The 15130-nt window shown below is 41.3% G+C and overlaps 1 protein-coding gene across 3 annotated transcripts in view; it reads left to right on the plus strand.

Moving 5' to 3' along the window:
• Nucleotides 1-14863, plus strand: part of MYO1E (myosin IE) — a 191205-nt gene extending 176342 nt beyond the window's left edge. For all 3 annotated transcript variants that reach the window (XM_051796391.1, XM_051796390.1, XM_051796392.1), the window contains 9 exons: nucleotides 1970-2084; nucleotides 2779-2948; nucleotides 3426-3571; nucleotides 4540-4686; nucleotides 5937-6094; nucleotides 6871-6963; nucleotides 8917-9121; nucleotides 13089-13258; nucleotides 13786-14863. In XM_051796391.1, coding sequence (XP_051652351.1) covers nucleotides 1970-2084; nucleotides 2779-2948; nucleotides 3426-3571; nucleotides 4540-4686; nucleotides 5937-6094; nucleotides 6871-6963; nucleotides 8917-9121; nucleotides 13089-13258; nucleotides 13786-13862 — 1281 coding nt within the window. In that variant the 3' untranslated portion in view covers nucleotides 13863-14863. The remainder of the gene's footprint in view (nucleotides 1-1969; nucleotides 2085-2778; nucleotides 2949-3425; nucleotides 3572-4539; nucleotides 4687-5936; nucleotides 6095-6870; nucleotides 6964-8916; nucleotides 9122-13088; nucleotides 13259-13785) is intronic.
• Nucleotides 14864-15130: the final 267 nt, after the last annotated feature.

The raw sequence follows: 15130 nt of genomic DNA on the forward strand, positions 1-15130 counted from the left end.
CTAAGCCCTGGTTCCATGTATATGTCATTTAATGGTGGATCTGTGAGTTTTCCTGAAGGGCAGTTCTGTAGGTTAGGAAAACCTGATGTTGACTGGAAATAGTATAATTTTTTGGGTTGTGTTTCAAATTTAATTTAACTTAATACTTCCAATTACTGTGTGTTTTCTTAAATTTTTTTTAAATGCCATGAAATCTGTTTTTAAACAAGTGCTAAAAGTACTTTTTCGTTTTAAGTTGAAAATGTTTCTTGTGAGCTGAATATTCTCAAGTTTGATTTATATCTTTTATTAAGAGAGACAGTCATCTTTCGTCTTATATTACTAAAGTACTGGCTAGGGTTATATTGCTTTTGAGAAAAATAATCTTTTAGATGGCAAATGAAATTTTTTCTTTCTACCACCAAAAAGAGCACCTGTTGTGGTTAATCAGATGAAAAATACTTGATTTTCTCAGGAGTGCAAGAGGAGGCTTTATAACACGTATTTTAGGGAAGAGTTTCTGTAGTATTTTTATTTTTATAGCTTAAGAACTGGATTTCAGCTCAGTGATTGAGTGGAACTTCCTTAATGGTGACCTTCAGCTGCAGGTGATAGATTATTTTGCGCTGAGATTTTACAATTAGCATTGTTGGTAGAGAAGTAAATGGTGAGTGTTCATGAGAGACAACATCAATATTGTTCCTGTAACCTGAATTACACGAGGGTTGGTTACAGCCCTGCTGAGGCTGAGGGTGTTTTTGCATCAGGAGCACTCGTGGCTGTGTCTGAAACCCTACCCAGTGCTTGTGCTCCTGAGGAGATTTCTTCTTTTTAATAAGTTTGCTGTAGATGGAGAATTGCCAACGGTGAAATAAGGTTTTATGGGTGGCAGAAAGGAGGCTTCATTATTTACATTTCCATCACACACCTGAATAAATAACTCGGTACAGAGCAAGCGAGTTCTGAGGAAATGGTTTGCACTAGATCAAGTTTCCTTTTTAAGATCAATATGAAGAACAGTATTTTTCTAGATTTGCAGGGTTTAGAGTAGCAAAGGAAAAAAGAATCCTAAAGCCCAGGTTTGCTGCTTCTTATACCTGTTTTTACTAATTTTATCTCTTTTGAAAGACAGAAGAAAAGTTCTTATGAATGTTTAACACACAATGGAGGGAAATAATAAGCAACAGTCATGTCAGTGGACTGATTGAGTGCTGTAATTTAGCCAAATGCTTGTGCTTCTGGTGAGACAAAAAAACACATTTAAGCATGTAAAAGGCTATAGTGAAATATGCTATATCCTGCAATAATTTTGAAGTTGTTCTAGTGCATTAAATTTACATATATTTTAGTGAGACCCGGGAAATTCTCAAAAAAGGGGATGCGCCTTCCATTTCTGTTTTGATAAAACAGTATGGTCTCTTGATTTCTGACATTTGAGACCTAAAAATCTTATTATGTCATACTTCTGAAATGTAAGGTCATAGTTGTAAATCCTGCAGCCATCTGACAAACTTCACTGGTGAGAGAGGATGGAGCCAGTGGACACGAGAGTGTGAAATTCAGGCAGGGAAGAAAGTTGGCTGTGAACACAGTGTATTGTGTTACACATTGCACAGATCCCCACAGACATGGTGACATTCTGACAAGGGAAGTGGAAATTTTGGAGAATGTGGAGGTGGAGACTTGGATGAATGGCCGGTGGAGAACCTTGAGTTGCACCTATTTCAGGGAGAATCCATGCTCCTCTTCCTTCCTCGTGGGGTTTGGAGCTTAATGGGTAGACTGGTAAGAGCTGCAACCACTCAAGCATCAGAGATTTCTTCTGGAAAAGGCCACCTTAACATTCCAATCTCAGCTCCCACAGCTGTGGTAGAGGCACCAGCTTGGATCCAGAGAGAAATGCACTGGGGAGCTGTGGAAAGTAAAATGTAGCCTTTGCTTGAACTTTGCATGTAAAATGTTTGACGCACTTTTCTGTCTCTCTGTACAGCTGTTTTTGTTAGAAGAGATGAGGGAGAGGAAGTACGATGGGTACGCCAGAGCCATCCAGAAGGCCTGGAGGAAATACGCAGCCAGGAAAAGATACGTCCAGATGAGAGAAGAAGGTGGGTCAGAACTGCTGCTGGCAGGTGTTGCACACGTGGTTCCAGGAACAGGGAGAGGCCCACAAGGGATGAAGGAGATCTCTCCCTCTCTATAGGCAAACAGTGCAATGCAGGTGACTGTCTGGGAATGACTGCAAGCTGTTGGCTGCCTGAGGTAGCACTGGTGAGGTTGACTGCTCTGCACACACGGATTTCTTGTGCTGGCCAGTGTTTTGCTCTGAAATCAAAGCCAGAGTGAGTAGGACAGACATCAGAGATGCTCCAGGGGAATCGAAAAAGAAAATCCTTCCCACAGTTATGCAGACCTGGATGTTCTGTAGATGATACAATCCAATCCAAGGACTCTGCTGCTTGGTTGTGTGTGTTACCTGGGTTGTGTGAAGGAACATTGTGGGTTTGGAAGAGTTAATCCTAAATTTTAAGAAATGAGTGAGGAATTCCTTAGTTCCAGAAGTGCTCCCAATTCACCAGAACTGCTGAGCTTGCCATCAGTGTGTTTCATTAGGAATGAATTTAATGATTGCATACATCCTTACATAAGGATTAGTAGCAGTGCTTCACTGTTTTTTCCATATTATAAACAATTTGTTTATCGCTTCTTGCCAAGAAGTTCTGTGTGAAACAGCTCTTTCAGATCATGAGCTCAGGAAATTTAGTAAATGCTGTTAATCAATGTTTATTTTTGGTATTTAAGCATCAGATCTGTTGCTGAACAAGAAGGAGAGAAGACGGAACAGCCTTAACAGGAATTTTGTGGGAGATTACATAGGCATGGAGGACCACCCAGAGCTGCGCCAGTTTGTGGGCAAACGGGAGAAGATTGATTTTGCAGACACTGTGACTAAGTATGACAGAAGGTTTAAGGTGGGTTTAAGAGCCACATCCACCAGTGATTAGTTCTGCTGGGATTTAGAGTTGTCTCTTCCATCCTGTAACAGAAACTCCACCAGGCTGGAGTCACATCATCCAGGACACCAGCTTGAGTAAAGTGTCTTTGATTTAAAGACTGATCGGGAAGCAGTTAGAGCCTTGTGATCAGGACTCTGCTGTTACCAAGCCTGTTGTCTCAGGATCAAGGTGTGATCAGAACACTGCTGTTACCAAGCCTCTTGTCCCAGGATGAAGGCTTTATGGGACTTGCTGGGCAGAAAAGCTGCACTACTTAGGAAAGGGGGAACAAAACTAACTTTCCTGTCCTGTGCAGTCTGATGTGATTAACCCCAGCAGTACTTTTTTCACTTGAACCAAAGACTAACAGTGTTGCCCCAAATCATAGCATTTCATATATCAGTGCAGTGATCCCTGCACAGCTGTGCATTTTCAAACCATGTTGTGTTTCAGAGCGTGAAGAGGGACCTTGTCCTCACCCCCAAGTGCATTTACCTGATCGGGCGGGAGAAGGTAAAGCAGGGCCCAGAGAAAGGCCAAGTGAAGGAAGTCCTAAAGCGAAGGATGGAAATGGAGAGAATCCTCTCTGTTTCTTTAAGGTCAGTACCTTAAATATATGGGCAGAGAAACCTTCTTACAGGCATTTTCCAGTACTCAAAACCAGCAGATTTCACATTTTTGGAGAACTCTTCACAGATATTGCAAGATTAGGGAAAGGTCTGCAAGATGTGTCTGCTCACAGTACCACTTTGAAAATCTGTGGTTTGTTTAACATACAGATTTTTAATGCTGGTTGCAATAAAATAACTCTGGTAGATCTAGGTCAAAGATGGGAGTGGAACCTGTGTGCAGTGCTCCAGGTTTGGACTGTGTGCTGTGCCTGGCCTGTGGCATTCCAAAGGCAGTGTCACACTGAGGCAGCCAGAGCAGAGCTGCTGGCCAAGCTGGTGAAAGCTGTTACACTCTTCTCACATGTAGATAACAGCTCCACAGAACCTCCTGAAGCAGAACCAGATGTGCTTCAGTTCAGAGGAAATAATGTAGGTTACTTAATGTCTAATAATGTTTTGGATTTAGCTTCTAGATTTTACTTTGTTGTAAAACACATTGATGTTTGTATAGACTCAGAATTGCGAGCTATCAAACTGTCCATGTGTTCCTCAAAACCAAACCTTAAAGAACCTATGGGGACAAAAGGGCTTTTCCCTCTTATGTTACTATGGCTTGAGGTAAAAATGGATCTTGATCAAGGGATCTCTTAAATCAGTATTGATGTGGCTGAGCAGGGATGCAGCTTTAAGAGCACATGTTTTTTTCCTAGCAGCAATTATTGTAAAATGACTAAGTAGTATTCCTCTCTCTCAAAAGGGATCGTTTCAGATATTCCATTATAAATTCCTGAAAAAAACCCTGTTCTCAGAAAGCAAGGCTCCATAATTAATGCTGCTTGGACTTTGTTATGTTTTTAAAAATTACCCATGAGTGCTCTGTGAATGTCATTATAGTGCTGGCTGTATTTGCTGATGAAATTTTGAACTGACTGGTATATGCTCTGATTTCCTTGCAGCACCATGCAGGATGACATTTTCATTCTACATGAACAGGAATATGACAGTTTGCTCGAATCAGTCTTCAAAACTGAGTTTTTAAGCCTCTTATCAAAACGATATGAAGAGAAAACACAAAGAAAACTACCTCTGAAATTTAGCAATACGTGAGTTATGGCTTTTTTCAGTGGGCCTTTAAGGATAAATGTTCTTTGTTCTTGCTGCCAAGGCAAATGAGTGCTAGTTGTGGAGCCCTGACACCATGCTTTATTTTAAAATAATAGGAGGTAGCACAGTGTAAAAATATGTATGTGCAGGGAGACCAGACTTCGTGGTTGCCTTGTCAGAGGAACAGGTTAGGATTATAACAGTCTGAAATTCTGAAGTTGGTTGTGGGTGCAAAGCATTGCAGGGTGAAAGAATAATTCTAAAAAAAAACCCCATTAATTAAATTATATTTGGAACAGTTTTTTTAGAAACAAGCTTGGAAAACTACAGAGTGTTTGATGTGCATTTGAGCTGTAAGGACATCCTGGAAGCTATCCCAGCAAACATGTGCTTTTGTTGATACTTCTACCCATTAAGCAGATGAGCAGCAGCAGGCCTTGGATTTGTATGTTTATTTTATTGCCTTCAAAAAACTGGAAGAAATACAAGGCTACTGGAGATCATTATTTTCATTTGGAAAGGGTGTAGAGGGACAATTGAAGTGTGGAGCATTATTATAGCATGCACTGCTGTACACTGGGAATCTAAAGCCAGGATCAGGACCCCACTTCTGGGGTCTTGCCCAAAACCAAAACATGATTTTTTTAATCTCATATCTTGAGTACAGTTCAGAGGAGATGGATAGTGTGGAAAGAATATATATATATATATGTAATATATATATAGTGTGTGTGTGTGTGCGCTTACATGGAAAAAAATGTAAATTGAAAAGACTGTGTGTCCAAAACATTCAGTCCCAGAACATGCACAAGGCCTGCCCCAAAGCATATACATCTGTACATCTGATATATATCTACATCTAACAGTATATGCAGAAGAATGTTCAGAAGTGGAGCACTCCAGCTGCTCCAGCAGAGTCTGCTGCAGAGGCAGTGATGTCTGAGGGCAGACACGTCTCTTCCTTGGACCTTGGCACATTTTTATTCAAAGCTCTCTGTCTTCTCTTGGGCATCTTAAACCTCCTTTCAGTAGCTCTACCAGGAAAGTTAAAACATCAATTAAGAAGAACATTTTTTAAAAAAAGGCATGAAAATAAGATTTAATTAGGTGGTTTATGGCACTCAGGGAATGCAGGTTCTCAGTCTAAGCTTCGCATTTTTATAATTCTCTTATCTGCTGCCAAGTGATATTGTCTTGATTTGACACAGAAATGCTGGGTTGAATTCATGTGTTCATCTGCTTCTGTTAGACTTGAAGTGAAGCTGAAGAAGGAGAGCTGGGGGCCCTGGAGCAGTGGTGGCTCTCGACAAGTGCAGTTCCTGCAGGGCCAGGGAGACGTGGCCCTTCTCAAGCCAAGTAACAAAGTGCTGCAGATCAGCATCGGGCCAGGGCTGCCAAAGAATTCCCGTGAGTAGGAATTGCCTCGAGAAATTACAGAATGGTTCACTCTTTCTGACCTTGCTTGGCTTTAGCCTCACCATGTTCTTAGTTATTTCTCTGTAACACTTAAAAGATGACCCTAATTATAGAGCAGAATTCCTTGCTGCTGTACAGTTGTGCTGGAATTTTGTTCCTTTCACTATGTACCAGTGGTTCCTGAAATGCCTGAAATTCTTTCCCCTGCAGCAGAAGAGGGCATTTAACCATGTGAGTAGTACAAAAGGCAGTTAGCCAAGCATTTTGGGACAGTTTCACCCTGCTCTGAGCTTCTGCAGTTCCTACACACCTGCTGATGGAAGGTCTGCATCGGGACAGGTGGTGACATGAAGAAATGTTATATCTGTACATCACCAAAGATCGAGCTGCAAATACATCAGCCTCTTGAATTTTGTGCCCTGCCTTTCTCTCATGCTAATTGCTGTTCAGGAGCAGCAGAGTCAGAAGTACTGCTGTGCCAGTTATCCATGGTTGTGAACAAGTTCATAAAGCTCAGGTGTTCTGGGCCTTCTTTACTGTAGTTGTGAGACAGCTTTGCTTTATGTCCTGTGGTTGAACTGGATCACAAAAGGCAGAAGATGCCAAAGTCATCCTTGTTGCACCTAAGGCTTTGGAACAGCCTGGCCAACAGAGTCAGATTCCTTATTCCTGAAGATCAGCACTGTTGAATCACAGAGCAGGGGCTCTGGACTGACTTAATTAATGTAACTCTGAAAGGATAACAGAATATTGCTGGTTTCTTTTAGGTCCTACTAGACGGAACCTTACCCAAAGTAGAGGGTATTCCAACAGGTCTCAAAGTCAGACTTATCCTATGAGAGCTGCACCACCTCCCCCTGGTAAGTCCTCTTAGCCTCAGGCAAAGCAAAATTCCAGGTTAAAACTTTCACTTTACTCTTGTCATCTGATAATTTTTACCCATTAAAAAAAAATCACAGTAAAGGTTTAAATTGCTGTTTAAAAGATCCTGACTGGAAAACATATTTGTAGGCATTTTATGAAGTGTACTGTTGGAGTCTGCAGACAATTGAACTGGTATTCCCCCAGAGGTGTCCTTGTTGTTGTGGATGCTGACTTGTTCAGCCACTAACACTAACCCTGTAGCCTTCTTCACTGCCAAGGGTAAAAGCTGTGTGCTTGTCAAGCCACAGACAATGCTTTGCAGTGAAACTGCTTTCAGTGCCAGTAAACCACAGAATGCAATTTATGTCTCATTGTCCTGCCCTGTTAAACATGTAACCAGCTCTGGTGTGTGCTGGGGCAGATCAGCTGTGCCAGTGAACAGCCTGGCTTTTTCTGCAGGGGACTGATGTCATTTTAGGGTGTTTCACTTCTGCCCTCAGGAGATACGATTAATTTTGCCTGTGAACTCAGAGGGCAGAACAATATTCCATTGACCCAGTGTTTCCCAAGAGGTTTTTTTTTTTACTTACACTCCCAGAGTACTTTTTTTTTTTAACAAAGGCTTCTCTTTCAGTCAGTTGCTGTTTATGGAGAAGAACAATGCTAGTGGTGGAAGTTTGGGGGTGTGACCAGTCTTGGTCACCAGATTAACTAGACAATTCCAAATCCTCACAGCTGTATGAGTCAAACTCAGGACTGTGTGATCTGCAAGAACTGCTTGAAGTGGGAAATTACTGGAAAGAGCTGACCTGTCAGCAAATGAGACAGTGAACAGTAACATTGTGGGCTATTGTCCTGAGCATTTGAAATGGATTCTGCTGTTTTCAGACCTGTTTTGAAATCAGTGGTCCAGTAGCTGAACAGACTGTTATGTCTATGTTCAGAAGAACCCAAACCTTTATTTATGTAACCATAATGTCAGTGCCATACATTGCAAAGTGAGGTTTATTTATGGCTGCTTAAGCTCTGCTGCAGTATCAAGAGAATATCAGAAGCAGATACCAGCTGTTGAAGGCAGTAAGGTTTTTCCCAGTGTCATGATTATGAATTCTCCTCTCTGCACAGCTGTTCATTCTGCTGATTTTTAACAGGCATAATCAAAGTGGAAAAAGGACAGGTTCACCCACATCACTAAACAAACTGATTTTGAATATAAGCCTAGCTGCCATTTTATTCAGTAGGGGCTTTAGAAATGTAAAGCATGGAGAGGAGCTCCTTAGGCCCTGATCCTGCTAGTAGCTGAGACATGGGTGGGTTTGCTTTAAATTCAATTTAGAGTCCTAATTAGTTATTTAAAGGCATTTACCCATGTCATCACCTAGAAAATTCAAACTCCTTTTCAACTATCAAAGTAGCAACAAGGTGGGTTTTTAAAACAAAGCTAATTTAAAAACCCCAAGTCCCCCCCCTTTGCTTATTAAAATAGACAAGTAGTTATAGCAACTTAATAAAACCAGTCAAATTCCCTGAATATGGGGTAGACTAAGTTTGAACTTCACAAGAAAAAGAAGAAAAGACTCCCAGCAATTCTGGCTAGTTTGGGATTAACCCTTATCTGGATAAAAAGTTATGCAGTGTTTTAAAGAGTGGCACCACATTCACTAACAGCTGAATTTGGCTGAGAGCCAATCCTCTTGTTTGCTTGTAACATTCAAAGCCCATGTCTTAAGCTTGAGCACAAGCCCATGAAGTTGTGAACCCAAAACAGGTCGTCAGCAGACCAGAAACTGGGTGTACATCACCATTTGAACATGAATTTGTTTTCAGGCTCCTTGGTAGGTGAGGCTCTGACAGTTGGACCTGAGGGCTGATCCATCAACACGAGGGAAATGTTACCTTTATTGAACTGGAGTTGGGACTGGATGTGTTCACATTTTATTTACTTCCAGGTCAGCAGCAAAATGGAGTAATAAATCCCCCACAGTCCACAGCCCATCCTCATGTGCCAGGAAATCAGTGGGCTGCTCAGAAAAACCTGTACACGAGTATGACGCGACCAGCTTTGCCACGGCAAACGTCAGGAGGGTCAGGCAGGATCTCACAGCAGCCAGAAAGCTTGGATTTCTTGAAAGTACCTGACCAAGGAGCAGCTGGGTAAGATTTTATATCAAATCTGATAAAAAGATGTCCATTTTTTGTTTATAGCTTCACACACAAATTGTTGGTGACTGATAACAGTGTGTACATGGGTGACTAGACTGTGCTGTTGAGCTGTACTCAAAGGTATCATCATCTTCCATGGGATTCCAAACACATATTCCATCATAAAGGTGAAGCAGCTCTAGTTTGATATCTTAAAATTGAATGTTAAAATTTTTAATGCCTTCAAGTTTTTCAGTGACCTACCAGTTTCTGTTTTAACTCATCCCTTATTCCAGTCTCTAGTGAACATCAGTGGAGCTTTACTATAGTGGGAATCTGAGGGTCACTTACTTGTCCAAGACTGCTGCCTATTCAGCAGTTCTATGGAAAAAAAAGAAAAAAGAATGTGGTTTAGAGGAAACAGTTTGGTGATGACTTCCTATTTGTGTGATTTAATTCTGATATAACCAAGTCTCAGATAAATTACAGTTAGTAACAGCTGGTTGTCCCAGGGCATATTAAATCAAGGGAAGTTAAATTAGCAGATAAGAATAAAAATCCACTGTGATAAGGTGTAATGTAGTAACTTTGCAGAGCAATGGTTCGTGCAGACACAAGTCTGTACTCCACAGCTCTTCAGGTAAACATCTGATAAATATCTCCTTGTTATGTAGGAAAACCCCATGTGTGTTGAACAAGCCATCATTCTTACATCTTTGTCCAAATAACACTGAGGGAAAAAACAAAGGGCACTTAGATTATTTCCTGTGAAGAACTCTGCTTGTAAATTAAGAGTTCAGTGTCCTCCTCAAGCTTCTCTTCCTTCAAACAGTCCCTCTCTTTCCCTCCCTTCCAGCAGCTCTTTCCCTGCTGCACAGTGAGAGCCCCTCTAGGCAGACACTCCTGGCAGCAGTTGGCTTTACCTGCTGGAGAAGTTTGAAGTAAAACCTGAGACACTGCTGTAGTATGAATTTTGCCTGAGGAACTGCCCAAGGATTTAAAAGCCTCCCACGAATCCCATCCTGACACACATTCTTTTCCCCTCCTATACATTGTGAACTGCAGTAACACAGCAGTGACATGCCCTGTTCCAGGATGTTTCTTGCTCCTTACTGACACTTTAGCAGTCATGGTACTGCTACTCAGAGCTGTCAGTTGGGACCCAAACTCCCAGGCCTAACAGCAAATCCTTTTGCTAAATGTGCAAGAGCTAGCACCTGGGGTAATCTGGGAGAAATCAAGGTTAAATCAAACTTTCACCAGGTTTCCACCTGACTTTCTGCAGCCCTTTAACACAATTGCTCTCAGCCCTGAAATACTCTGAGATTATGTGGAACAGCTCAGTCCCCTTCTCCAGTGATCCACATAAATGAGGGTTCTTAAGAGGCAGAAAAAAAACCCAATCCAACTTATTTTTAATGATATCAAGAGCAACTTTTTGTACAAACAGACCCCTCTCAGCTGTCAGTCAACAGAAAAGCTCCCTGCACTAACTTCTGTTGGCCTAAGTATTTTTCCTGTGTGATCCAACTGGCTGATTTAGCATATTACTTACACTGTTGCTTCTAGTGAGCATTGGACACCTCACAGAAATCAAATAATACATAAGTGTGCACAATTGATAGATGTGGAGTATCAAAAGTGCACAGGGTTCCTAAGTAGAGTCTTTCTAGTTCCTAAACACAAAGAGCCCTTGAGCAGAATTAGGCACATAAAGAGGCCTTTTCAGTTGTACTAATGGCAGTCATTTCCCCCCACTGTGCATCAAGTGTTAGCCATTCAAGCATATTTAGAGCATTTTTCTGTTTAAGATTAATCTTCAAATAAGAAAGAAATCAGAAACAAGTTATTTTAACATTTCCAAACTGTCAGCACATGCTAACACCTTCAGACACCTCCATCTTGTAATAACTTCCATGCCTTTAAGTGGTGAAATTTTCTCAGTGCATGTCACCTTCTTTTGTTAAAGCTGTTTTACTAATAATAGACTCTACTTTGTCTGGAGACTACACAAAAACTCATAAGCTGCAGGGTAAAGCCCTTGTGATTTCTGTCAGCAGCTGTGACTGACACATGTATTGCTGTAAAACGCAGCAGCCACCAAGTACATGATGATAGGAACCATCAGGTTGGATTCAAAAGATCATTTACATCACATACCACAGTTCCTGATGCTGTGGGTGTGCACCAACAACCCCCTGTTTCAGTCTCAGGAGTTCACAAGGATGATTAGGAAGCATTAAAGCTTCTGTCACTGCATTAACACTTAAACTATGGTCAGTGTAGTCCAAGGGAAGGAAAAGAGCAAACAATAGAACACAGTGTTAGAACATCCTGAATATCTGCCCCAGTTTTCACCCAGTAACTGTGTATACTCATAGTAGAAAACCCCCAGCAAAGAGCCACAGCAGTAACTGCAACCAGAACAAGTAGGGAACAGGCACCCATCGCTCCCCTCCAGTGGATGCTTTTATGTATCAATCTTACCAGAAAGTGCCTATAACCAACAATGTAGAAGGTTCCTGTTTTACTTCTTGACTTTTAAGTTGAATTGGCCAACTCTTTAAAGAGAATTCACTGGAATATTGTATCAGGTGATTATATAGATATTAAATAGATGTCTAAATCATCAGTTTGGTTTATCACATCTTACCTGAAAAAAGATGCTGCTCTCTTTTGCACTGAGGTAGGTGCTCAGTAGAGTGTGTTTTCTATATGAGGGCCTAATGTAGATAACATTTATTACTATATACCAAGTACTTGGTAGTGGTAAAGTTGCTGTTGAAGCAAGTGGTTATTTCTGTCACAGTGAAACAGGTTGCAAGGCCTGATAAAAAGCATTCTTGAGAACCCCCCAGCAGAATTCCCTGGGAACATAAAAGCATGTTCCCACCAGCAGAACAGCTCAGTTAAGCTGTTCTTGTTCTACTGTGGTTGAACAGAAGCTGAGCTACTTTTCCAAGACTTGTGCTGAATTCCTTAATTTCCATACATAGGTCCAGGTTTCACAACATACTCTATTTCAGGAATAGTCAATACAGTGCTACAGAGCAGGAGATCTCCCCCATGTTAGATAGGAGCATTTTAGTTCTCAATTTATAACCTGTACTTTAAAGATTATTTTCTGGTGCAGTTCACAACACAAAGAACTAGACAGAGGTGTATTGACAAATATTAGGCCTAGGACTTTGTGTAACTAACTACAAACCTTTTCTGCAAAAGCTGTGTAATGTTATCATGACATTTACATGACATGATCATAGTTCATTCTCCTCCACATCATTACACCATTTTCAGTCATTCAGCACATTTATTATTAATTTTAAACTGACATATTGAGTCTAATACCTGTTCTCTCTTCCAGCCTTTATTAGCTGATGAGCTGGCAAAATGCATTTCTTCCCTCTTTCCCCTTCCTAATCTTTGGAGTGGTCACAGCTGTGACAGGTTGTGCAGCATCTCCCCTGCTGCTTCAGAGTTGGCTGTAACAGAACAAGTCCGTAGATGGCCCTGGAGTCTGAGGCAACTTAAAAGAGATGCAGTCTTTGTTACAGCTTAGTCACAAGAATGGTAAAGTAGCAAGCCTGTGAGCTAGAACTTTGTTTTTAATACTGAAAACTAAATCCTTGGTGACGTTGGGGCAAGGGGAGAGACAGCCTAAGCTGTGGAGATACAAAGATCTGCATGAACTGCATGTGCACAGTTGCTTCCATTTCAGCCTGAGCACTAAAACTTCTCTGCATTTGAACTGCTGTTTGGAAGTACTTACCATCTATTTCTGTAGGAAACAAATGGCAACTCTCTTCCTGTCACAGGGAAGTCTCATACTGCTGTTTTTAATTGTTGTGACATAAGAAAACCGTTTTTCTCTTGTTCTGTGATATTCTTTAAAATTAATTCAGTAAGACAGAGGGGTTTGGAAAAGCTTAGGTTCAAGTCCTAGGCTTTGAAACACATGAACATTCTTTTCTCCCCTCAGTGTTCGCAGGCAGACCACGAACCGCCCCCCACCAGCTGGAGGAAGGCCTAAACCCCAGCCCAAGCCTAAGCCTCAGGTCCCTCAGTGCAGGGCACTGTATGCATACGATGCTCAGGACACGGACGAGCTCAGCTTTAACGCCAACGACGTGATCGACATCATCAAAGAAGGTACGGGGGAGAAAGGGTTTGTTACTTCAGGGTTTGTTACTTCAGCACTTGAAGGCACAGGGCCAGAAGGAAGGACAAGTCTTTCCAGGCCACCCCACCGTTACCTTGCAAGTTTCTCTGATAGCTCAGGGAGCAGAGGAGCCTCCAGACCCACCAAACCAGTTCACTCCACAGCACGTCTGAGACAGATCTGTGACATGAATCACAGGGTACTGCAGAGCTGCAAGTTTAGTCAGAGAGTAATTCTACCACAGATGACTGTCATCTAGATTAAAATCAACCTAAGCCACAGCTGTAGGACAAGAATTAAAAAGTAATCAAGCAGTTCCAGCTCTGGGTCTCAAAAGCAACATCCTAAGGCAAAGTCATGTGGCCAAAAGATGAGCAAGCTCAGGTTCTGCAAACCATGTCCCCTCATTCCTCCCCAAGAAACCTCTCCCTGTGGCACAGCTTTGCAAGGCTACACCAAGAAGTGTAACAAAAAGCCTTAAAGAACCTGACTACTTACCTTGCTGTCTTTGTTACAGATCCTTCTGGCTGGTGGACGGGAAGACTACGAGGGAAACAAGGTCTGTTTCCCAACAATTATGTCACCAAGATATAAAAGACTGTCAGAGAAAAATTGGCAGGAAGTTACCAGTGGTTGAAGGCCTTTTCCCTTGCCTTCAGGACATTGTTCTTCCAAGATTTGCTGTTCTCAGCAGTGTTTTCCCCAGTAAAGTTGTACATGAGCAGGAAGAGTTACCCACAGCACAGACTGTGATCTTTTGTCTCAGAAGCATACAGCAATGGACATACTGATTAATTATTTATTATATTTAAAACCTGGTTTAAACACCTGATAAGTGAAGAATACTCAAACCTACCATCTTCCTGAAACAGGTGCTTTACAGCCTGGGACCAGGGACTGAGAAAGGGGTGTATTTAATAAGTGCCTTCAGCTGAATATCAGTAACCTTTTTTAAATATCTACTGAAGATAATGTTAAATGCACATTTCCTCTAATGCAGATCATTCTGGGGAACATGTTAAGTATGCTGCTATGTCAAAAAGATTTAGGCTCATTTGGGATATTACCACCATCTAAAAAACTACTGTGATGGTCTATTTAAGTAATTCTGTACAGAGATGTAATGGAACTAGTTTGTGTTTAGGGACTCCAACAGGCACTGTAAGAAGTTAAAAAAGAAAACCACATAGTACTGTATGCTATACAATGTTGCCTTCTTCAAGATTTATATTATAATATGGCTGGCCCATGTTGGTTTTATGTTTATTGTTTTACCTGTTAAAAGAAGTGTGTCTATAAATGTACAGTTCTGCATAGAAAGAAATTGTATTCTGTATATAAAAACTGAGTATAACAGAAACATGTATGAATGTATTATGTAGTAGTCCACTGTTCTTAGTAGTACTGCTAGAATTTTTATGCCAGGTACTTACAGATCTGCACTACTCCTTTTAAATGGTAAAAGCACAAGTGTTACTGCTTAAGTCTGATTGCCTCCCACAGCAGAGTGGCTGTTGCTTGCCCTGCAATTACCAGAATTCATGCTTTGCCTTCTGAACCTCCATGAAATAAAACACAGGAAGCAGTTTGCTCAACAGGTCTGTTCTCTGTGCACTTTGTTCTCAGTTCCATGTACAAACTGAGCCCTTCACAACAGTGGCTTTCGGATTTTACTGCACTGAGTTCTAAAGACAAAGCACCCTTCCTTCACTCCAAACCAAATCCTTTTCCTGCAGTGCTGTGCATTGCATTTCGTTCTTGTTAAGAGCAGTTAAAAAAACCCCTGTGTATGCTGGTAATTATGAGTTGTGTGAACTTTAAGATACAGCTAAAAGTCTTGAATGCCCTCCCTCCTAAATCAT

This window comes from Manacus candei, unplaced genomic scaffold (assembly GCF_025592945.1).
Source record: "Manacus candei isolate 608988 ecotype Guabito, Panama unplaced genomic scaffold, ASM2559294v1 h1tg000046l, whole genome shotgun sequence".
In the NCBI taxonomy this organism is placed as follows: Eukaryota; Metazoa; Chordata; class Aves; order Passeriformes; family Pipridae; genus Manacus; species Manacus candei.